Raw genomic sequence first — 24,966 nt, 5'->3', positions numbered from 1 at the left:
CTCTTCTGACCCTTCAACCTTGACCTCACCTTTGTCGGTGACTGGCGTTGCCCTCTTCGACCCCTCCTCGTCCTTGAGGAGCATGGGCGTGCTGTCGCGCTTCACCAGGTGATGCAGAAGTTCCGTCTCGCTCATCTTCTCCGCTTGTTTCTCGTTGAACCGGCTGCTTGGGCGCGAGGGCGGCGCGCGAGACACCGCCAGCTGCACGTTGCCCTTGGACTTGCGCAGGATGGCAACAGCCTTGCTGTGGGAGAGGCCGATAAGACTCTCGCCATTGATCTACAATGTATGATATCCAGAGGAAAAGTTTGTTATCCCTACTCAAACATAACTACAAAATGTGATCATCTATAATAGTGATAATCAGTCTGAAACTTTTAAACAATTGCAGAGTTAAAAAGGTTTTGATTTTTGTGTGCAATCTTTGCAAATTTTCTGCGAACCACAGGAGGGTATTTCGAGCTCTATTAAACTTGCCCCCCCCCAAAAAAAACATCTATCAAAGCAGTAAGGTGTCAATAACAATTAACCTATTTAATCTCTATAGTTGTTCTATCAAACAACCTGCAAGTTTTTAGCCATGGCCAAAAAATATTTTAAGGACTTTTAAAGTAATTGACGAACTTCAAACCCTGATCCTTGAGGAAGCAGATCACAGTTTCCGGCCTATGGGGATTTCTATAGTTAAGGGCCCGAAGGTGACTAGCTTCGACGCGGTAAAAATTATAGCGCGGTGCACTTGAGAAATACGAAAAACGAAATATGTTTGAATTGAGGGTACAACCTACAAATAAATAAAAAACCAAAAAATCCTGTCGGCGTATCGGCTCCCCACGCCCACTTTGAAACAGCGCTCTGCGAGAGGTCACTGAACTGCACCGACTGACCCCGTGAGGCGGTTGCACAAGATGGCGCATTTATACACAAAGCGGAAAAGGCCCACTATCCTAATCCTACGGTCTACAAGCCGACATATTTCTACACCACACAGCACAGTTTACACATGGATGTCTCTCACATGCAGCTTTCTACCCAGTCTTCAAGAGTTTGGGCCGCACTATTTTCAGGACTGCGTCATGGATCCCGGGGGTCGCGGATAAAAACTGTGTTCTTTGACCTTGAACCAACTTGACCTTGGGTTTTCTTTCGATCATACAACAGAACTAGTCAAGATGTAAAACTCTGCCAATTTTTTCCCTTTTAACCCTTGCCCCTGACCTACCTGTAGGAGCCTGTCTCCGACCTTCATCCTGCCGTCCTTGTCTGCCACGCTGCCGGGCGTGACGGTCTTGATAAATATCCCCGTGCTGCCACCCTTCTCACCCCCCACCAGCGAGAATCCAAGGCCCCCGCCACTGGGCTTCTCTAGCTCCAGACGGATCACGCCACTCTGAAACAGGGGTGTTGGCATTGGTATGAAAAAATGCTTTATTGCCCTCAATGGCCTTTTTCTCACACCTTGGCAGAAACAGTGAATTGCTAGCTGGTTCTTATTACCATTGATCATGAAAGAATGTTCAATGTCAAATTTTCTTTTTCAAAACAATATTACATGTACAAAAACATGTATGTAATTACTGTAACCCCTTATTCATGTACTATAATGTTGAATCATCTGTGATACTATTTCAACTTCAATCCAACGCAAGAAAAAAAGAGAAATACAAATGTACATGAATTCTCAACCAAATCTTCTGCCTTCTTCAACACTGCTCACCCACTCACACGCACTTCTGACATGTGACTATTCAGAAATATGAAGGCCTTTCCCTAATGGTGCACACTTTCTGGGGGATACCCTCCTGCAAAGTGTGCTACCGATGCACTATACTAGATACATGTAAATGTTGGAAAACCACAGGTAAAACACTGAGACTGAGCCGGTTCCTTACATCTGCTTGGAGATAAAGTATTACATACTCATCAAGGATAGCAGGCACTACAGCCTTCCAGGAAGCTTCGACCCCCTCCCAAAAAGTCACACACGTCAGAAGTAAGTTGCATGGTCAGCAATCTTGACGAAGGCCAAATCTTTGGCTGGAAACTCATAGTCATATTCTGGTGACATACTCAGTCTGTAAATCTCAAAACTTTCCCTGGGTTACATTTTTGTGTTTTTCGCTGTGACCTCTCCACCACAAAGTCATGACACCGCGAATATGTATTTCTAATTTACAACTACTTCTGTAACACAGCATTGTTTTGACTGAGAAAATTTAAAACACACTTGTTTCGCTTCAACCTTGAAATAAAATCACTGTGAACGTCAATGACTTTACAGTACTATAATTATCTCTTGTGCTGAATCTGTGTTTAAATTTGAATCAGTATCCATTTATTGATAGGACCCCATTGGCTCACCACTTGCGGCTTGGGGGACTGGAGGGGTGTGTTAGTGTCAGGGAAATGGTTGTCAAGGTAACGGTCGTCAGGGAAACGGTCATCAGTGTCAAACTGTGAGAACAAAATACAGACAAGTGCAAAAACAAGACATGAAGAAATGAAACTGTGGGTTGCAAACAAGATGGTAAGCATGTTGATTAAAAGTTGAACTTTAAGATTGCCAACACAAAATTGGACCCAAACTTTCGACTGATCAACTTCAGTCTTTATCAAGGAATGTCAGCAATACACTGCTTCCGTGACATCAAAATTTGTTAAAGTCCAATTTTTGTGTTGGCAATTACAGTTCAACTTTTATTCAGAATCTGACAACACCTGTCACTGTCAGATGAAGTTTCAAGTGAAGTCGGTAAGTAGAGGTGCAAAACAACACAATGCAACTCATGATGAAAGTCAACTAATAAGTGTTCTAAAATGGGATGTGGGAATAAGTATGAACAAAATGAATGTGAATGGTATTATCAGGGTGGAAAAGGCTTGATGCAACTAGTTAAGAAGTATTTGTCAGTACATGTCGGGATGTTAAAGTATGTTACGCAAAAACAAATACCTAATAAATGAATTGTCTGGGCTTTATACTTAGTAGGCTAGAAATTTGTCTAATGCAACAAGCCAGGCCCTCCTTTAGCCAGTGGTGTACCTCTGGTGTGTAGAGCTGCGAGGGCGGCCCGTGCTCCGGGCTCTATACTTAGCCTAGAAATTTGTCTAATGCAACAAGCCAGGCCCTTCTTTAGCCAGCCGTGTACCTCTGGCGTGTAGAGCTGCGAGGGCGGCCCGTGCTCCGGGCTCTCGTTCTCCGTACTGGAGTCCGTCAGCGGGAGGGGTGACATGGGGATGGCGGGGGAAGAGATTGCCTCCATGCCACGCTCCAGTTCCGAGTCGGAGCCCTGCGACCGGACAGACGTGCGGGACTGCATCGCCGGGCGGGGCTGGGGCGTGGTTGCCGGGGAGCTGGGAGTCGCCAGGTCATCATCTTCCTCCAGCTGGTGCACAGGTCTGCCGTTCCTATGGCAACATGAGAAAGAAAAGTTTTGCAACTTTACAACTTTTAAAATATGCACACTGGCAGGATATCCCACCGGATATCCTGAATTGTTCTGACAATAACAATTGTCGGTTCCACTAGTCATTATATACAAAATACAGGTCACAGTTCAATTTGATCCACAATGTCCTTGAACTATAAGATAATTGCAAGCTTGTGTGCGTGGCATCAAGAATAAACCGTCGGACAGGAATGACAAGATTAAATAGCCACAAATATACATGTTAGGACAATTTAAAGATCAATACATTTTAAAAACGATGGTTTTTACCACATTACACGTTAAAAATTTACGAAAGAGACTGGTTGTACAGTTTTGTGGCATGAAACAGAAACGAGTCGCCTTGAAAGGTAATTAATCAGTCATCCTCAACTGAGGTGGAGCATGATGCTTCTTCAAGTAAATAAAAGTTCAACGCGGCTTTGCTACGGCTCCTGTTTTCAGTCAAGCACCCCAATTCTTCTCGATAAGTGTGTTGGGTTCTTTTACGCGCAGAAGTTTGATGCTTGAGTCATCTACAGGGCCGCCGGCTTTACATCACCATCCAAACTGTTCCGTACAAACCTGGTTTCGCCATGAAGCAGTTTACTGGGTATCAGGCTTCTAGCTAGGCATGCGTCCATGCGTCAATTGGACGCGCGGTACTAGAATAACAAGGAAATTGGACGCCCTCTTTTTCAGCTGGACGCACAGTTTCCTTGGTAATTTCAGACACATGTGACTGTGTTACAGTGTCACTGATGCTTTAGTCCTACCAGACACTGGGACAGCATGAAAACTGATCAAAATGCCAGGAAATTGTTAATCCATAGAGCCCATTGGGAGACAGAGAGGGAACCAGCAGTGTTTAGTGCTTAAAATGGTCTGCTAAAAGTATGATATTGGACTAGAACACACTCACTCACTCACTCACTATCCGGTTTAGCGTCTTCTTGTCCCCATCATCTGGGGGTTTGACGTGCTTGCATGCTGATGGGGGAGCTTGGTGGCAGCTCGCCAGGTGCCTCTGTCCTGTGGGTCTGCATCGTGTAGGTTGAGGTGGTGGAGGTCCTCCTTGATCTTGTCAATCCACTTCCTCCTTGGTCGTCCACGTGGATTTCGGCCCTCCACAGTCATGCCAATGATTCTCTTGGGCCACCTCTCCCTGTCCATCCTTTCAAGGTGCCCATACCAGCGTAGACGTTTGGTTCTCATCACGTCCTGCACGCTGTGCACTCCTAATTTGGCTCTAAGTTGTTTTGTTGAGAGTGTTTCTGTGAGCTTCCTGGGACATATCCATCGGACCATGGCATTGTCGCTCCTGTCGAACCTCTTGATGTCCTCTGATGCCACGGCCCATGTCTCCGAGGCATAGAGTAGGACACTTCTGATGCAGGAGTTGAACACATGTCCACGGTTTCTGAGAGGTATGTATCTGTTTGTGAGTATGGGTAGGAGCTCGTGGAAACTCTTCCAAGCAGACTTAATCCTTGCCGTCACGGCGTCGGAGCAGCCTCCTGCCTGGCTGATCATGTCCCCCAAGTAACAGAAAGTTGGCACCACCTTGAGGTTCTCTTCTCCCACTGTGACTTGTGTGAGTTGTTCTGGATCTGGGGGGAGGTCACCTGCCGAAGTGCAGCTCTTACAAATAAAGCTACTGTCTTGTTTCAGCCTGTTTTTGATGTTAGTACATCTTTTATGGATCCAGTGCATGCACTGTCCACAAAAGATGGAGTTAGTACCAACGCCTTTCTTGCATACACCACAGGGGAACTTCCCTGACTCCTTCACTGGCCTAGTGTCAGCAAGAGTGCTGTGCAGGACCATGGTCTTCCCCATGTTCACTCGCAGGCCCCGTGAACCCATGCTGTTCTTCCAGAGGATGAACATTTGCTTCAACTCCTCGACGGTCTCTGCAGCCAGCATCAGGTCATCTGCATACAGCATCTCCCAAGGGCATCCGGTTCTGAACTCCTGTGACAATGCCTCCATGACTATGATGAACAGTAAAGGGCTGAGCACAGAGCCCTGGTGGACTCCGACCTTCACCTCAAACTTGGAACTGTAGCTGCCGTTCACCCGTACGCTTGATGAAGCATGTCTGTACATGGCTTGTACTACCCTCACTATCCACTCTTCTACTCCCAGCTTTCTCATTGCCCACCATAGCACTTGCCGTGGCACCCTGTCGAATGCCTTTTCCAGGTCGACAAACATGAAAAACAGTTCCTTCTTCTTCGACAGGTGTTTTTCCTGTAGCTGTCTCAGAGTGAAGATGGCATCTATGGTACCCCTCCCAGGCATAAAGCCAAACTGCATTGAGTTAGTAGTAAACTAACCCCCACATCACAGCATCCCCACCCCCCATTTTTGGACCCCTTGTCTATAAATCCTAACTAAAAGCCTGCCGGGTATGCAATACAAACAAATGTAAACAAACACCTGGTTGCCTTTATTTCCACTTCCGGTCCTGCTGCCTCCAGGATTGCCTGCGCTAGCTCAGACGACAATCCCAGCATGCTCTGGTCCCCAATGTAGTGGACCTTGTCGCCCAGTTGGAGGCTACCATCCTGGTCTGCGGGGAGGTCAGGAATCACCTCGCCCACGTAGATGGCCTCTTGTGGTGAGCCCACCCCTCCAGTCAAATTCAGACCTGCCAATGTAGGAAACCTTTAATAGCAGACAATACTACTTTAAGTCACCGCGCCCTTGCCAAACTGTTGTCTAATATAGCATTTATGCCAGAAATACATATGTAGCACTAATGCTTGGTTACTGCACACTGCCATGGTAATTTCATGGTAATTATGGCTGTCCAAATACCAGTTCCTCAATGTCCTAGCAGCCATGCCTTGGACCAAGGCTTCAACCAATTAGTTGGCATCTTTCCAGCATTAGTGCTTTCTGCCAAAGCCTTTAGTCATGCTTGACCTATACATTAGCACCCTGCAACAACTGGGGTTTTGACAAGGATGGACTGTAGTTAGGGGGCAGAGGCTTAATTTGGTGTGACCAACAGCCAGGGGAAAGGGTTTCCACTTCCCCTTCAGATCATCAGTCCAATAAGACTGGGTGATAAATGATGATTAATGGACAGGGTAGTGCGACATTAATGCTACATTAGACAACAGTTTGGCACGGGCGTTACTTCTTACTGGGATGCAAGCACTACTTTGTAATATTTCTCATCTATTGACATTTCATTTTGTTTAGGAAACAAGGTGCATATTAATTTGGCTTTCTCCTTAGCATACGGCTTGTTTGGCATCCCTACACTTCTGGGAACACATCAGATTTTTCAACAGACACAATTGCAGGCCAACCAAAGAGCCCTGTGTTGTATCTTTTAACATACACAATTAACAGCTAACAAACCTCTTGTCGAGATGAAACTCAAACACAAAAATCAGACCTTCTGCGCATCCATAGAACCTACTAGAGCATGTATGGCTTTACTATTCTACATACACAACTGTAGTGTTCCTGGACAGAGTGACAATAGGTAAGGTGTCTGGGGGAGGGGGGCGGTCTTCTTAAACTCAGGCCTCCTGAAAACCCTGATCCATAGAACCTACTACAGCCTGTATGGCTTTACTACTCTACAAACACAATTATTGTAGGATTATTGTAAACCCACCTAAGAGCCCTGCTGTGTTCCTGTGCAGAGTGACAGTTGGGAGGGTGTAGGGTGGGAGGGGGGCTGGCTGCTCAAACTCCGGCCTCCTGAAAACCCTGATGGTGACCGTCTGCGGCGTGGAGCGAAGGAGACTCACAGCGTCCGAGTGACTCATGTCCGACACGTCCTGCCCATTCACCTGTCAAACAACAAGGGAGTACATATCTGTATCAGATTTTGTACCTATATGGCCAGTACTGTAGATGCATTTAAGTTCGCACGGTTTCTATTTCGCGCTAAGGGGAAAATGGAGCGTTCATGGTTGTTTTAATTTCCCAGTAGTGCTTTAGTCACATATTGCTATACAGTATTGGACAAAAATGTTCGCGGTGGTTTTAAGGTGAAATGGTCGCCGCGAAATATAAAACCACCACGAACATTTCTGCATTAGTTTTACAGTATAACTTCCATTCGGGATAAATAGTTCTAGTTATGTTACATCATGATGCAGAATACCAATAGATAAAGGAAAACATGTTTTATTCTAATATGAATAAAAAGACAGTTTGCCCAAATTCTGGCTGACGTTCCCAAAATTATGAAGAATTCTCTGGCCATGAACTGTTTACCGAGATATTGATAACCTTTTGTTACATCATATTTGTAGACATTCATTCATTTGGTCAATCTACTAAGTATTATGAAAAAAAGTTTTCCACATTTATAGTGTCTTTTCTGGATTTACAGTTTTACCGGTTAGGCCACACCAATTTAATTTCTTGGTTAACAGATTTTTTTTCAATTTTAGCACAAAAAATCATGAAAACAGAAGACTGGGGTGAAAACTTGCACCTGACCCTGTTCACTCCCTGAAATTGTGTGCACCAAAGTACAAACTTTCCTCTGAGATTCTGTTTTCCTGTTGAATTTCCAATCTACCATATTTTTAAAAATTCCGTTAACCAAGAAATTAAAATGGTGTGGCCTTACATATAACTTATAAACTATTTCAAAAACTTTGAAGAAATATTCAAAGAATGCCTCACCATCATGAGTCTGTCCCCTGGTCTCAGTCTGCCGTCAGACTTGGCAGGATCCTGCACAACCCCCTTCACATAACACCCCCCCGTCTCCGCACCCCCTGCCACCGTGAACCCCAATCCCCCTGTCGAACTCTTGGTCAAGGTCACTTCTATTTCCTGAGATGGGAGGGGGCACAGGTACATTATTAGAACTTTATTAGTCTATTGAAATATGTAACATGAATCATTGTACATTTTACAGACAATAGAACATTCAGATTTCTACCAACTTGAAAATTTAAACTTTGGGGGGGGGGGGGGGGGGGGCAACACTGCCCAGCAAGACCACTTCACATAACAGATAAAATCTGGTCTATGTGGGCTGGTGGTCACTATAGACAGGATTCTTAATACGATGTACTTGTGTCAATTTGGACAGTACACATAATCAACCAAATTAATTATCTTTATTGTTTATTTCGGGCTCGACGGCCCATATTGACAGACACAAACACATCAACAATACATCTAAAATAATTATTTACAATGAGCGAGGGCGAACAAGTTTACAGTAAAGTCGCCAGAATGGACTCGACGGAAAGGCCTCCAAACGGAGTAGTGCCTTAATGATGTGATTCTCTGACACGAACAGTCGAGATACGAACGAATGCAACAGCTTCCGACGCTTGGCGTCAAATGTATCAACACGCATGTTTACAAAAAGCTCACTGTTGCTGGTGCTTCTCGGTTGAGACGACAGAATTTTAAAGCCGTCATGGTAGGCTACCCGTAGTCTATAGCGTGACCAAAGCTGAGCACAGTACATTGCACTACAGTGTGACATGAAAAGGATCCGCTTCACCTCAGGTGTGCAATGGCCAAATTTGCAAATAAGCGAGTTGGCTTTTGTCACATGTAAAGATGCTATTTGTGCATTTTCTAAATTATACTGTACATCCAAGATGTAAGATGAAGTGATAATCCAGCTCACCCCTGATTGGAGCTCTTCACTGTCAGTTGGGTCAGGTGACGTGGGGCTGGACAATGATTGGCCGTTGTCCTGGTCAGGTGACTGTAACCCTGGTGATGAGAGGCTCTGTGTGGGGAAGTCAGCTGGTGGGGAAGAAGACAGTGGATCAACTATAGAAAACAAAAAAAGAAGATTTAACTTAACTATATAATATATTTCTTTCCACTTAGATCAAAAAGGGATCTAATTGTTTGCACATTGACTGGTGAAGATAAAGGTTCTTTGCTTTCTTGAGGCCGGAGGGCAGTGGGTTGTTCAGCCACTTTGTCTAGGGCAAGGTATTGGGAGGCTGAGCCCATCCCTCTCCTTCCACCACTTTTTAACTCCCCAACTAACGTCAGGTACCCATTTTCACACCTGGGTGGAGTGAGGAAAGTCGTGTAAAGTGACTTTCCAAGGATGCTTGCAGCGAGCTGCCGGATGACTCTTACGCTCGAGGTCCGCCTTGATAACGCCAGCCCGCCTGGCGCTGCTCTCGTCCGCCAGTTGAAGACAGCTGCCGTTGGAGACTTGTCCCTCTAACTGAGGGGGGAATGCGTGTAAAGTGCCTTTCCCAAGGGCACAACGTCGGGGCGCAAGTTCGGACGTGTCTCTGGGCACAAACCGGGATTAGATCCCGGGTCCCACCGTTTGAGAGCCGCACGCTCTACCACTTGCGCCACACGACCATTGGTTACTACAGATCAAAAGAAGACACTGCACTGACCTGTGGATGACCCCGGTGTGCCCTGAGTGTCCTCCTGTATGGTAGGTGACAGCGGAGCGCCGTACTGAGCCAGCATGTCGGGGGTGGGGGAGGTGGGCAGGCTCTGGGAACACAACAGAATTTCAGAAAGAAATTGTTACATTTCATGACCAGAGAATATCTATCACAGTATGACAACAAATGAATGTAAAATTTCCATTGTAGAACTTTCTCTGTGTTCACTTATGGTACGGTCACATTTGTCCTGCATTATTGGTGCCGTAGAATTTTCAAGCAGGCTGTTACAGAACCAAGTGCCAACAAGGATGAATTTTGAAGACAGCTGAATTTTACAGGACAAATGCACGACTATCCCAAGAATGCAGTCATTTTGGAATCTTATGACATACTCAAGTATGTGACTTGGTCCTTAGATAGATAAATTGACTAAAGCAGCAATTTTCAGACCTTTAAACTTCAAAATTTGTAAAATCAACAGCTTTGAGGCTGATACAAGAGGTTGGGAAGAAATAATGTCATTCAATCTTGAAATTAGCCCTGACATCACAGGACAAAATCTGCTTTGTTATGGTTACAGTGGTAAAAATTTACAGCGAGTGAGACCTAAGCTAGAGTTCCTTCTTCAGGTCTGCAAACTTAAGGGACAGGTTTACCTGAGGTGTGTACAGGTGTGTTGTATGTACAGGTGTGCTATATGTACAGGTGAGAAAGGTACTTACAGCAGGTGAGACCTCAGGTAGAGTTCCTTGTTCAGGTCTGCAGAGGGTCAGGTGTACCTGTGGGGGTGATGCTCTCAGCAGGGCCACAATCTCCTAAAAACAAAAATTCAGTTTTAATGTCGCACGGTTACAGGTACATATAACATAAGAAACAGCCTACTCAGATATCATTCATAACATCAAGCTTGTGCTCTTATATGTGTAGTTCATGTTTCCGTTTTTTGTTTGTTTCATGTAACTGGTAAACCACACGGCAGGGTCTATAACACGTAGATAAAGTACATGTCAAGCTGTGTAAGCCCGGACTGAAAGATTTGATCCAACCACAGTGCAAAGGACCCCTACGGTTTTCGAAAGAGTGCAGTAGATAAATGTGCTCGAGTTGTGGCTCTCCTCAAACACAGGGCCTCCAGCTTCACACCACAGCTGAGAGGATGTCCCTAGCTGAAGCTGGGTACTCATTTTCACCTGAGTCAAGTGAGGAAATAGGACCTGGTGTAAAGTACTTGAAGTGAAAAAACCTTGAAACCTACACTGTGTTTCAAACACTGCAGTTCCCTTTCGTTGACCTTCAAGATAACGTCCCCGACCTCTAACCTTCCACTCTCCGCAGCTGGTTGCCCTGGAAACAGCTTCTTGATGCGGGGAATGCAGAACTGGGGGTCGGGGTGGGCGTCCTTGCCGCCCTGGATACTCAGACCCAGGCCGGTGGTGCTCTTGTTCAGGTTCACTGTGAAGGTGTTGTCTGTAATAAAGAGATTAAGAATGGAGGAATAAAAGATAGTGCAAAATTGTGCAGTACGTGTTATACAATGAAGATGTTGTCTGCAATAAAAAGATTAAGAATGGAGGAATAAAAGATATTGCAAAATTGTGCAGTACGTGTTATACAATGAAGGTGTTGTTTGAAATAAAAAGATTAAGAATGGAGGAATAAAAGATATTGCAAAATTGTGTAGTACGTGTTATACAATGAAGGTGTTGACTGTAATAAAAAGATTGAGAATGGAGGAATAAAAGATGGACAACTAGACAAAATTTTGGAACAGTTCTAAAATCTTAGAATAAACCATTATCTATCCCCCTCTCATATAGTGATGGCGTTTTACCTTCTGTGACAAAGGGATACTCGGGGGGTGGGGTGTTGGGGGGACTGGTGTGCCCCCCCTCCCCCTCCTCCTCCTCAGGGGTGGGGGTCAGGACCGTACCACTCAGCATGGAGGTAGAGGCCACGCTCATCGGGTCAGGCGACAGGCTCCTGCTGAAGTCCTCCTCTTCCTCAGGGTCATGCGAGGTCGGCACAAACTGTGGACAAACACATGGACGCAGTCCAAATCAGGGGAAAGTCAGGGAGCTCCACAGAACTAACTTTGAAACAGCCTGATGCCATCACTGCCACAGCTTTTGAATGAGATAAAATAAAATGATGTTTGTAAGTTATTTTATGGTTTAAATCCAATGTCCATCAAATTATATGTTAGAACAAACTCAAAGGAACTGATTTTACCTTTCTAGTGGCATTGTGTGTAATTTGTTACATTAAGAAACAGCCTAATACCATGTGCTACATTTCATGGTTTTAATCTTATGACCACAATCATAGAAAATGCTTTTAAATAATACCATTCATTGTGTAGGCATAATTCAGGATTAGGCTGCAATGTCGACAGACTGATTGATTGATTGATTGAGTGGTTGATTGATGGATGGATCAATTAATACCTCTTCAGGTTCCTCCTGGTGTGTGGACGACGTTTCCGACTTGTCCCCCCCACTGCCTGGAGGTACGCCCCGTTCTATCAACAGGGTTGTTACCTGTGGGAGAGCAGAAGAACTTGTGAAGGTCGTGCTGTCCTTGGTACTGAAAGCTCAGTGTTGCTTAACAAGGGTTTTTACTTGGTAAAAAGTAGAACTTTCAAAGACGAAAAGAGATTCTAGCAGACTTCTAGCAAGGCTGTTAGGCAAAAAGACCAAAAAAAAAGACTTTGTGTAAGAGAAATCAAATTCATAATATATTATTAGCGATGCCTGGCAGTTTGATGCTTAATTATAAAAATCAATTAGTGCTGTTCCCGAGAGCACCAGTAGATTGAGAAACTTTTACATCTGATGTTACAAAGTCTGTCAGTTATAAAGGACGGCTTTGTAAAAATCGTTGGTGGAAAAAGCTTCCAGTGTGCTAATGCTGGATTGAGATTTTTCCCCATTTCCTGTGGTGAGTTAGGGATGTACCAGGTCACCTCACAGTTGAACTCCTGATTCCAATTAGTTGGTAACTTGGATACCCCAGTTCAATCCTGGGAAGGGCATCCCAGGAAGGGACGGAAAATAGGGGTTCCTTGTCTGAGGAGGTGCCTCTAGCAGGCTTAAAATGAAAGGGCCAGCAACCCCTCCCTGTGAAACAGCAAGGTAACTTGCTACTGAAACAGCAAGGAAACTTGCTATATGCTTGAAATTTCCTATGAGTCGCTAGGCACTACAAGGGTCTGAGTGAAAGAGCCAACCTGTGGTGAGTTGCGCATGGCCTCCACAGCCTGTTTGTGGGTCACGTTTGTCAGGCTGACCCCGTTCACCTTCAGCACCCTGTCACCTATAGAAGCACGAAAAGACAATGGAAACATGACATTCTAAGATAAAGTAGCTCTGCATATATCTCAGGTTTTGTACTTATGTGTGAAAAATACTGGGATGAGAACAGTACCATATTCAGAACTACCACGATTTTGGATGCTCCGAACAATTTCCTTATGTCTTATGTTTCTTATCTATTGCCTTTTTATTCATCAGAAAATCCCACAGAAATGTCAGGTGGAAGTACTGCATCCAGGGTGTTTAAGAACAAACTAACCTTCGAGTTTTGTCTTCATGAAACAACTGTGGTCAGTAGGTGATAAATCACTTAAAAAGACAATGCTGGTTTGCTTACCGATCCTTACTCTGCCATCCACATCAGCTGCACCATTAGGGAACAGAGTCTTGACATAAATCCCACCATACTTCACACTTGTGTTGACGCCACCCTGTAGACGAAAAGTTCTTCATCAAACTAAGCACCATTTTACCTACGTCTGCAGGCTATAAGCAAAACCTGTTTGTAAAGTAGCCTGCAATTCCTTCAATACACACATATTGTCATTTAGACTTAAATCCATCAAGGAGAGGGATCAGAGTTGAACTTCCTCAAAAGTCTTGCGAAGAGAAAAGCCTCTGACATAAAAGGAGAGTGCATTGCTAATAGACCACAATGTTGATAGTTACAATCCTGCCTCTTACCAATTATATCAGACTTGTACATTACTGGGAAGGGCTTTGCAGTCCTTATAGGATGGAAGGGATGAAGTTGTGATCCATTTACCCATCTATCACTTATCAAAAATAGTATTGAAATTGCCAAAGTGTATTGTGGGCTGTGGCTGTATACACAATAGATGTACAACATGTCCTTCGTATACCTCAGACACCTCGAACACGCCTCCAGGCTTCAGGTCGTATGTTTCTCTTTTAATTGCACATAGACATTGTACATGAGGAACAACAAAATCACCATCAACTTAGACGTTGTTGACTTACTGTGACACTGAGGCCAAGACTGCTGCTGGTTTTCCTCAGGGCCACCTCAAAGACGTCCCCGGGCTTCAGGTCGTTTTGGGTCAGCCTCATGGACGGCCTCTTCTCGACGGTGGCCTGGTATGGCCCGGCCTCGTCGTGCAGAGACGCCGTGTCGTCAGATCTCTGGGGGATGTCCGGGGACGTGAAACCGTCCGTGGAGTTTCTGTGCTGACTTCTCTGCGCAGCCGCGGTGCCCACGTCTACGTCTGTCCACGAGTCTCTTCTGTTGGTACATGAATAGTTTCATCAGGTTTGTACATCAATTCAACATAATGGTTTTCTTATGTACACAACTACAAAGCTTCATTTTTGTTCTACAGAGGCAAGAACCATAAAAGAGCAGCAACTCTATAACATGTCAAGTAAGAAACAAGGAAGAAGACTGAAACAGACATAAGAAGGTTAAAATAGGAAACCTAATAAGTCTTGCAGTAGCTGACTGCTGCAAGGGATGGATGAGTCTGGAGACAGCTTCTACTGTAATTAATTTTATAATCACGGTAGCAAACTTTCCGCAAACCTGTCATCATCTTCGAAAGCCGGGTTGCTTAGTCCTGTAAACTGAGATGGCTGGTACCCTCCCGCACCGGCGTTATCCGGCAGGACATCCTCGTCATCGGAAGCTTCCGGAGTCGTTATCCACGATTGGTCGTCGCCGTCTGACCTTCCTTGTGACCTTGCAGAGCCCAGCAGTGAATGGGACCTTGAACTCTGCCCTCCAGAAGGTCGGCCGTCATAACCTTGCATCGTGGATGGCGAATCCAGGCTGATTTCTATGTTGTCGAAGTCCATGTTGTGGTTGGCATGGTGAGGAGTTTGATTGACAGGCCTGTCCATGTGATGGTTGGCATGGTGAGGAGCTTGATTGGCAGGTCTCCTAGGTTGACTGACGTCCATGTCATCAGTGGCAGAAGGCCTCTGCACAGGCTGTGGTGTTCTGTTATGTTGGTCTGGGAAGAAAGCAATGTGCTTCATGAGTGTTATACAATGCACATGAAAATTATATGGCAAGCATCATAATACATTAAAAGGCTAACTGCTGCGTAAAGTAGCTAAGTTAAGTTAACAAATCAAGAATTACAGTAAACCAACCAATGCTCACCCCTGTAAGATCTTACTGTATCTGGTGTGTTAACTCAAAGGCTGTTTACGGACCATGCAAAACAAACTAACCAAAACTCACTGAGGGCTCCCTTTAAAATCAGTTACTCACTGACAGTTAACTGAAGGGACTACCCTTAAGATTTATAAATAAATGAATGAATCAATAATAATAAGTTTATTGCAAGTTCTTGCCCTTAGGCTAATTGCAAGTACATGAAACATGGAAGGACGGACAGACAATTGGTAACAATATAGCTATTCTAGTTCAAATACTAACACTAAAGTCTATCTTATTTGGGTTTAACTTCTTTTTTCGAGACAGTGGAAGACAAATGCTCCCACTTTTTCTGTGATGTGTGGGTTTTGTGATGTTAACAGGAGAGTAGTTTTCTTTTGTTCTGTAAACATGGAGAAGTTTGGATGGAATTTGGTGGCCTCTTTAAACAGCGCCTTTCTTTCTTGATCGTAGAACAGGCATATGCTCACCCCTGTAGGATTTCTCCTGTGAGACGATGAACTGCACCTGGGTGGGGGAGTGTTTGATGATCTCCACCACCCCCTGGTGGTTCACTCCCTCCAGACTCCGCCCATTCACAGAGATGATGCGGTCACCTGGAAAATCCACCGAAGCTTGTAAGTAATCATGTAACCATTGTCAATGACTACACTTCAGTGAAGTTGCCAAACACAGGTAGAACATGCTTAAGACTTGAAATAAGATTCAAAGTATCCGGGTAGGACCATACTCATACATAGTGTGTTAACCTGGCCTGAGAATTTACAGGTGTACAGGTGTGCAGGTGCAGATGTGTGTTACCTGGCCTGAGAGTTAACAGGTGTACAGGTGCAGATGTGTGTTACCTGGCCTGAGAATTTACAGGTGTACAGGTGCAGATGTGTGTTACCTGGCCTGAGAGTTAACAGGTGTACAGGTGCAGATGTGTGTTACCTGGCCTGAGAATTTACAGGTGTACAGGTGCAGATGTGTGTTACCTGGCCTGAGAGTTAACAGGTGTACAGGTGCAGATGTGTGTTACCTGGCCTGAGAATTTACAGGTGTACAGGTGCAGATGTGTGTTACCTGGCCTGAGAATTTACAGGTGTACAGGTGCAGATGTGTGTTACCTGGCCTGAGAGTTAACAGGTGTACAGGTGCAGATGTGTGTTACCTGGCCTGAGAGTTAACAGGTGTACAGGTGCAGATGTGTGTTACCTGGCCTGAGAATTTACAGGTGTACAGGTGCAGATGTGTGTTACCTGGCCTGAGAATTTACAGGTGTACAGGTGCAGATGTGTGTTACCTGGCCTGAGAGTTTACAGGTGTACAGGTGTGTTACCTGGCCTGAGAGTTTACAGGTGCAAAGGTGTGTTACCTGGCCTGAGCATGTACAGGTATACAGTGTACAGGTGTCTGAGTCTATACAGGTGTGTTCCCTGGCCTGAGAGTTTACAGGTGTACAGGTGTACAGGTGTGTTACCTGGCCTGAGCCTGCCGTCCCTGTGCGCAGGACCTCCAGGTGTGACAGACTTGATGAACAGTCCCAGGTCCAACTTTCCCCTCGTCTCACCGCCGACTATGGTGATACCTGAAAAATGAAGAAAAAGTTTTCTCTTCATCTACTTCATTTATCTTTGCAAAAGTTTTTAACTGGAACTTTGTTGGAAAACAGGATAACCCCAAGTTATGTGTGAATTTACAATCTCATTGCGAATAGACCTTAGGAAAAATTGTCGATGATCAAATCTTGGTAAAGATTCGGTGTTAGATCTAGATACCAGTTGTTCAAAGATTCCTCAGCATTGGGTTGATTTAGAAGAATTATGTGGAAGCCCGTCATCACTACCTACCAATGCCGTACTGTGGGTGGTTACATTTTGGGTCTGTGTGAATCATTCTGTGTAGACATTTCTACAAATAACCTCACATCTGAAGCTGGCAAGTCTTTTATGTACATGGGGAAGAGTAATGGTCCAAGAATGCTTCCTTGTGGAACCCCCATTATCACTACCCTACAATGCCATACTGTGCCATAAATAACAGTCATCAGCAAATAACCTCAGATCTGAATCAAGCTGATCTGGCAAGTCGTTCATGTACACGAGGAAGAGTAATGGTCCCAGAACGTCTCCTTGTGGAACCCCAATCATCACTACCTACCAATGCCGCACTGTGGGCGGTTACATTTTGGGTCTGTGTGAATCATTCTGTGAAGACAATTCTACATATAACTGGCAGTCATCAACAAATAACCTCATATTTGAATCTGGCAAGTCGTTTGTACATGGGGAAGAGTAATGGTCCGAGAACGTTTCCTTGTGGAACCCCTGTCATCACTACCTACCAATGCCGTATTGTGGGTCCTTCTCCAGAACCACCATGATGATTTCCCTCTCTGCCTGTTCAGGCGAGGGAAGGTCCTGCAGTCTTTCACGAAGGGTGTCTGGGTAATATACAAACATACAACATTTCAATGGTATACAATGTACAATGTGCATCATTTTGTATTATATATTACCCATGTCTGACACTCCTGAAAACATTTATATATCCAAGGCTCAAGCTAAACCATAATACATATAAAAGACTAGTTTAACACCACGTCTTTATTTCTAATATTGAAACTTACTATATGCAGACAGCTTAAAGGATATTCCACGATTTTGACAACTTCCTATACTTTTAATATGACTCTATTTGTAAGTGAGAGAGTGCATTTCATCTACCACAAACGAAACATTCTGTATGTTGCACAATTGCACTTTCAGCCATTAGTGAACATTACTAACAGGTACAGTGTACCTGCAAGTTTCCACCCACCCACCTGACATGGTATCATTGACAGTCATGTTCATGGTCTGGTCCATGGACCTGATGCTGGCATCTGCAATAACAAAACAAAAATAAGACTTTTAGAAGAAAATACCAGCTTATTTACAACATATCTAGTATCACCATGTTACAACACATAAGTGAGAGAATATATACATACAAATGTATGTAGAGAGAGAGACGTGTTCAAATGGCAATGGCATAAGCAACTTTATGCAAACCAAGAAGTTGAGAACAGCAAGGACTCCATATAAGTGTTGGAATATTGAGTGTGTGCACCTGTGATAATATAGCTATAGTAAAGAAACACGGGACATGTACATTGAACCAGCATATATTGTACATGGCATCTATCCTATCCATCCTTCTACAAGCAATAGGAAAATATTAAGTAACTTTTATTATAATATAGTAACTTTAAGCTAAAGCTAGCTCAAATACATGCACATAGAATAGTTTTACTGATATCAATGACTGAAGGCATACAATGTAATTTGACAATACTGTAGTTGTGGTATAACTGAAAGGTTTACTTACCTACTACATAAGCGTTGCCCCTGGTTACCCCCGGACTTGCCACGCCCTCAGCCCCCCGCAACCTCTGCTGGTGGTACGCAGCCAGAGAGGGCGGGGCCGGCTCCTCGATATCGTCATAGCGATCATCGTCATAGTGATGGGGTTCCTCGTAAGGCACTGGTCTGGAATGATCGTTAAAAGATTTTGGTATTTTAAGAACTCAAAGATGATGAAAGCTTGATATCCTGTATTGTTCAGATGGAAAGCCTTTCAAGTAAAAAGTACTAGTGGGCTAGAACACAACAAGCCTGAAAATGTTTAACTCGTACAAAGAAGACTCTTGAAAAATTACACTGTACATGCGTGCCACCTAGTCAGCTGGATAGGAAATACATGCAAGTTAGTACAATGTAATATTCCAAGACATGAAGTCAGAGATACATTACGTAACAGTATATTGCACTCTTTTGTTACCACCTTTATTGAGCAAAACTTCTCTACATTTACCTCTTTGGTTGATCTCTTTGTCTTCTTCCTTGTTGCCATGGCTTCGCATATAAGTCCTCTGGTGATTGGTGATTGGATGACGGCTCTTGTAAGGAGCTGCCTGATTGGTTGAATGACCTGTTGCTGGACTTGTCCCCTGATTGGTCCAATGATCTGTTGCTTGACATGTCATGTGACCTGTCACTCCTTTGTGAATATGACCTTTCCCCTGACCTGTCATGCGACCTTTGCCCTGCTGACCTGTCACTCCGCTGGTCATGTGACCTACTGGACTCGGGCCTGCTAGGAGGCCTGAAATCCACCTCCTCGTATTGCATGTCATCTTCTCTCTCATTGGTCCTCCTCTGGTCACATGACCTATGAGGAACGTCTAATCTGCTTTTGATTGGTCGGTAGGATGGACCAATGGCATCGTAGTCGCTGGTGATGCTTTCGTCCAGTGGAATTCCGTTCTGGCTCGGGTCGTAGCTGACGGAATCGTCCGCCTCAGGAATGCTGTAGGAGATGGAGGCTTCCATGGGGTCGAAGGTCGCTGAGGACACGGAGTCGTTAATGGAGATGCTCTCCAAGGGGTAGTCTGAGGTCAAGAGGAAAATCATCTTAAGGACAAGGTCTTTTATTCTTAAGGAAACTAACTTTGCTAGACTTAAACTTTCAACCCAAAAAATGCTGGACTTCAGACTTACAAAAGGGGTGGACAGAAAATCAGAAAAACTTTTTCTTGAGGCTTCCTATAAACATTTCTATCATATCTACTTATTATAACAAAACTTATAAATGAAGTCAAAATGTGTGCTAAATAGCCAGTTTACATGTAGTTCTGGCTGCATACAGCTACATAGATGTACATGTGTGTTAGAGTAGCTCATCAATCTGGGTCAAGAGCAAAATTCTGTCAAGGACATCATCATCATCATATTTGCTTATTCATTTGTTTGTTTATTTGAAAGATCTCAATTTCGATCTCAATTTCAAATTCAACTCGTAAGTCAAAGAGTTGAATCACACACAACTTCCCAGTATTCCCTATCATACATCTTGTCAGTCAGATCTTTTCCACAGAATACTGTCCTCTTCACTCAGATGTTAGATGGAAAATTTCATGTCCCTTGCCAGTGGTCAGGTTCTCACCCCCCTCTAAGAAAAGGCTCATTTCGTCTTTCGGTTTTTGCAAGGGTCATGCAGGTAACACGAAATACAGCCTTATTTCTTCTAGGCCAAACAAAAGTTAGACATGAATTTAGAAACCTGCCCAGTCTAGTTCTGGCTGCATGAAGCTATGTTAGTAAGAGTAAGTCATCAGTCTGAGAAGTAAGAGGCAGTCTAAAGAAGCAGTTGGCCCACCTTGCTGGAAGGCATGAGAAGCGTTGAGTCTGGACCTCATCCTGATGTGGAACTTGTGCTGAGATGTGCACATGCCCAGGAGGTACCGGCCCCTGTAATCATCATCATCACCATTATCATCATCAACATCAACATCATGTTAACATCATTATCATCATCATTACCATCATCTCAACTATCAACAGTATAATTCTCATGGTTTTAAAAAACAAAAGTAGAGATATGAAATAAAAACATGTTTTCATCGAATTGGGGCTGCAACAAGCTACACTGTAGCAATATTTGATCTGTTCCCACAGAAATTTTTGTACAATTTTGTCCAACTGCAGGATATTCTTCATGAAAATTAATTTTCAATACAACATTTTTTAAAGAATAAAAGATTGAAAATATCATTCCTACAATCAGATTGACTCTTCAACTTGCAGTTTTTATATTGCACTCTATATACAGATGGGTGCTTTTCTAGTGTTTCTTTACATTGTGAAACTACTCAGGGTAGTACAACTTACTTCTTGTAGCTGTCTGTGAAGAAGGTGAGCTTGTTCAGGGAGTTGTTGTCAGCTGGTGTGGACTCCAGGACAAATTTTCGTCTCTGAAAATCAAGGCAAGCACAATACATCAATTGACAGTGCTACAATGCAATCTCGTAACAACAACTCTTCACAGTTGCAGGCCGTAGAGTTGGTGCACTATGAGGAAAACTGGAGCCTGTTTCAATTCTTGAATGTTGTAAAACTTCCATTGGCTATTGCTTAACAATGAGATATTAAAGGTTTTTGTCAGCTCTTTTAGAGCATGACTTACTTTATGTCTCTTCAAATACCATGTGTGTGTGTGAATATTTGTATGTATGCAACTATGTACAATGTAAGTAGGAATGTATGTAGGTACATGTATATGTTACAGCTCTCAGGTGCAGTTTTGCATGATTAAAAAAAAGAAACAGCTACTGTAAATGCAGAAATGTTCACGGTAGTTTTATGTTCTCGTTTGTCGCGTTGACCATTTCACAGCGAACTGAAAACCACAGCGAACACTTTTGTGCAATACTGTAGCAGTATGTAACTATAGCACTGACACAAATTAAAACCACCACGAACACTCCATTTTCCCCTCATCAGTGCGAAAGGCGAACATTTTCGTCCAATACTGTAGCAGTATGTTACTTTAGAGCTGCGGCGAACTTAAAAACACTGCAAACACTCCATTTTTCCCTCAGCACAAAATAAAAACTATGCAAACTTATCAAATGCATTTACAGTATTTTACTCTAAAATACTAGACCTTCTGCAAAAACTGGAAGACGGGAAACATCTGTCTTACGTTGAAGGAGATCTTCCTGGTTCCTCTCCAGGCAAACTTGTCCTGGGACACTCGGACCGTGTTCCGCAGCTCATAGATAGCCACACCTTTTGCGTTGATGCCGACCAGTACTGTGTTACTGGGGATGTACTTCTTCTCCTGTGTTGGAAATAATAAAAAAACAAGAAGTTTTATATGTATAATGTAGCTCATTTTCAATAATAAATATCATGTTCCTACAACCTTCCCATTAATCTTAACCCTTAGTCCTGCTACGCCCGACAATTGCCGGGTTGCACATGCTTGTTCTGTATGCAAGCCCTTACATTTGCTGGGTTGGGAATATGTCTAGAATGGGTACGTTGCACCCGCACGGTTGTTGTTAAGCATGGTAACTAAAATTGAACAATATCAAACAAGTACCCTTTCTTTCAAATTTTTCTGGGCACTTCAATAGTGGGGGTTTATTTTTGCTCTACAACTCCAGCAGGACAAGGGTTCATAAATAAAACTGATTGTAACCTGCATAGTAATTTTTTTGTATGTTAGATAAATTCTAAAAAGAGTTATAATTATAAAGGATCTGCCTTTGCAATTGGTACAGTGTCATATTTTCTTTAATTTTCTATTTTTATTGTTGTAGAATGCCACCCCCTAAACATCAATGTTGACCAATACTGTATTTCTAAATTTTCAAATGTATTTTAACATTTTGATGGACTGAATTCGACAGATGCAAAATGCTCCCAACCTGACCCTGTTCTTACCCTGTACACCTTGTGAAACATGACCCCGTATTCCCGGAAGTTTCTGAGATCCCAACGTGACCCTGTTCTTACCCTGTACACCTTGTGAAACATGACACCGTATTCCGGGAGTTTCTGAGCTCCCAACCTGACCCTGTTCTTACCCTGTACACCTTGTGAAACATGACCCCGTATTCCCCCGTATTCCCGGAAGTTTCTGAGATCCCAACGTGACCCTGTTCTTACCCTGTACACCTTGTGAAACATGACCCCGTATTCCGGGAGTTTCTGAGCTCCCAACCTGACCCTGTTCTTACCCTGTACACCTTGTGAAACCTGACCCCGTATTCCGGAAGTTTCTGAGCTCACAATGTGACCCTGTTCTTACCCTGTACACCTTGTGAAACATGACCCCGTATTCCGGACGTTTCTGAGCTCCCAACTTGACCCTGTTCTTACCCTGTACACCTTGTGAAACCTGACCCCGTATTCCGGAAGTTTCTGAGCTCACAATGTGACCCTGTTCTTACCCTGTACACCTTGTGAAACATGACCCCATATTCCGGAAGTTTCTGAGCTCCCATCGTGACCCTGTTCTTACCCTGTACACCTTGTGAAACATGACCCCGTATTCCGGAAGTTTCTGAGCTCACAATGTGACCCTGTTCTTACCCTGTACACCTTGTGAAACATGACCCCGTATTCCGGACGTTTCTGAGCTCCCAACTTGACCCTGTTCTTACCCTGTACACCTTGTGAAACATGACCCCATATTCCGGAAGTTTCTGAGCTCCCATCGTGACCCTGTTCTTACCCTGTACACCTTGTGAAACATGACCCCGTATTCCGGAAGTTTCTGAGCTGACAATGTGACCCTGTTCTTACCCTGTACACCTTGTGAAACATGACCCCATATTCCGGAAGTTTCTGAGCTCCCATCGTGACCCTGTTCTTACCCTGTACACCTTGTGAAACATGACCCCGTATTCCGGAAGTTTCTGAGCTCACAATGTGACCCTGTTCTTACCCTGTACACCTTGTGAAACATGACCCCGTATTCCGGACGTTTCTGAGCTCCCAACTTGACCCTGTTCTTACCCTGTACACCTTGTGAAACATGACCCCATATTCCGGAAGTTTCTGAGATCCCAACGTGACCCTGTTCTTACCCTGTACACCTTGTGAAACATGACCCCGTATTCCGGAAGTTTCTGAGCTCACAATGTGACCCTGTTCTTACCCTGTACACCTTGTGAAACATGACCCCGTATTCCGGACGTTTCTGAGCTCCCAACTTGACCCTGTTCTTACCCTGTACACCTTGTGAAACATGACCCCATATTCCGGAAGTTTCTGAGATCCCAACCTGACCCTGTTCTTACCCTGTACACCTTGTGAAACATGACACCGTATTCCGGAAGTTTCTGAGCTCCTAAAAGAAACTCCATCTCCGCAGTTGGTTCCATCATGCCTCTGTGCTGGCTGTGCATTCTGGGTAAATCCTGCCTGATGGGCGCCACGCCCAAACTGTCAATCACCCTAGCGGGGAGGTAGTGCTCGACCAGGAAGTAGTTGTGTCCGTGGGCGTCGGGGCTGTAGTCGCCAAACTCAGCCTGGAAAAAAGGTTGGTTAAAAATAGTAGAAATCGTTCCTACAACCCAGGGTGTATAGGGCATTGCCCATCAATCATTATTTCTATAGCTCTTGATATTAGCCACACTGTTGTGCAAACACTACAGCAGGGGGCTAGTCTACAGGTGGAGTACTGAGTGTGTGTGTGACCACTCAGGGGCAGATAAAATCTGGTTTATGTGGACAGGTGGTCACTATAGACAGGATTCTTAACGCTCATGTCATTGTGAAAAATATCTAAGGGACCACCAAAGAGTGGTCACTTTGGCAAGTTGGTCCTTATGTAGAGGTGGTCACTTGTACAAGTTTAACATGTACATGTATATCAATGGCCAGATGGTCCTTATGTGGAGGTGGTCACTTGTACAAGTTTAACATGTACACGTATATCAATGGCCAGATGGTCCTTATGTAGAGGTGGTCACTTGTACAAGTTTAACATGTACACGTATATCAATGGCCAGATGGTCCTTATGTAGAGGTGGTCACTTGTACAAGTTTAACATGTACATGTAATCAATGGCCAGATGGTCCTTATGTAGAGGTGGTCACTTGTGCAGGTTTGACTGTATATCAATGGCCATGTGGTCCTTATGAAGAGGTGGTACTGTAACAGGTTTGACTGTATATCAATGGTCAGGTGGTCCTCATGTAGAGGTGGTACAGGTTTAACTGTATATCAATGGCCAGGACTGGTGGTCCTTATAAAGAGGTGGTACTGTAACAGGTTTCTGTATATAAGTCCTTGTGACTAACCTGCAGTGCGAGTGCAGCCAGGCTGACTGCAGAGTCAATGGCCAGGTGGTCCTTATGTAGAGGTGGTAACTTGTACAGGTTTACAAATGTAACTGT

The 24,966-nt window shown here is 44.0% G+C and overlaps 1 protein-coding gene across 9 annotated transcripts in view; it reads right to left on the bottom strand.

Moving 5' to 3' along the window:
* The window catches only part of LOC136449035 (tyrosine-protein phosphatase non-receptor type 13-like), a 40,990-nt gene extending 16,085 nt beyond the window's left edge, over window positions 1-24,905 (bottom strand). For 2 of the 9 annotated variants that reach the window (XM_066448807.1, XM_066448808.1), the window contains exons 1-28: window positions 24,871-24,905; window positions 23,865-24,095; window positions 21,758-21,895; window positions 20,944-21,026; window positions 20,432-20,523; window positions 19,088-19,664; window positions 18,602-18,762; window positions 18,057-18,116; window positions 17,577-17,675; window positions 16,713-16,820; window positions 15,721-15,846; window positions 14,651-15,080; window positions 14,092-14,353; window positions 13,448-13,541; window positions 13,026-13,111; window positions 12,244-12,336; window positions 11,631-11,826; window positions 11,055-11,266; window positions 10,522-10,614; window positions 9,803-9,905; window positions 9,058-9,179; window positions 8,091-8,243; window positions 7,066-7,243; window positions 5,871-6,081; window positions 3,150-3,408; window positions 2,362-2,454; window positions 1,223-1,390; window positions 30-279 (exon numbers count right to left, since the gene is read on the bottom strand). In XM_066448807.1, coding sequence (XP_066304904.1) covers window positions 30-279; window positions 1,223-1,390; window positions 2,362-2,454; window positions 3,150-3,408; window positions 5,871-6,081; window positions 7,066-7,243; window positions 8,091-8,243; window positions 9,058-9,179; window positions 9,803-9,905; window positions 10,522-10,614; window positions 11,055-11,266; window positions 11,631-11,826; window positions 12,244-12,336; window positions 13,026-13,111; window positions 13,448-13,541; window positions 14,092-14,353; window positions 14,651-15,080; window positions 15,721-15,846; window positions 16,713-16,820; window positions 17,577-17,675; window positions 18,057-18,116; window positions 18,602-18,762; window positions 19,088-19,664; window positions 20,432-20,523; window positions 20,944-21,026; window positions 21,758-21,895; window positions 23,865-23,972 — 4,555 coding nt within the window. In that variant the 5' untranslated portion in view covers window positions 23,973-24,095; window positions 24,871-24,905. The other 7 variants (XM_066448816.1, XM_066448812.1, XM_066448814.1 and 4 more) reach the window with 7 other exon arrangements.
* Window positions 24,906-24,966: the final 61 nt, after the last annotated feature.

This window comes from Branchiostoma lanceolatum, chromosome 14 (assembly GCF_035083965.1).
Source record: "Branchiostoma lanceolatum isolate klBraLanc5 chromosome 14, klBraLanc5.hap2, whole genome shotgun sequence".
Classification (NCBI taxonomy): domain Eukaryota; kingdom Metazoa; phylum Chordata; class Leptocardii; order Amphioxiformes; family Branchiostomatidae; genus Branchiostoma; species Branchiostoma lanceolatum.
Note: the sequence above shows the minus strand (reverse complement) of the source record. Positions and strands in the feature narration are given on the sequence as shown.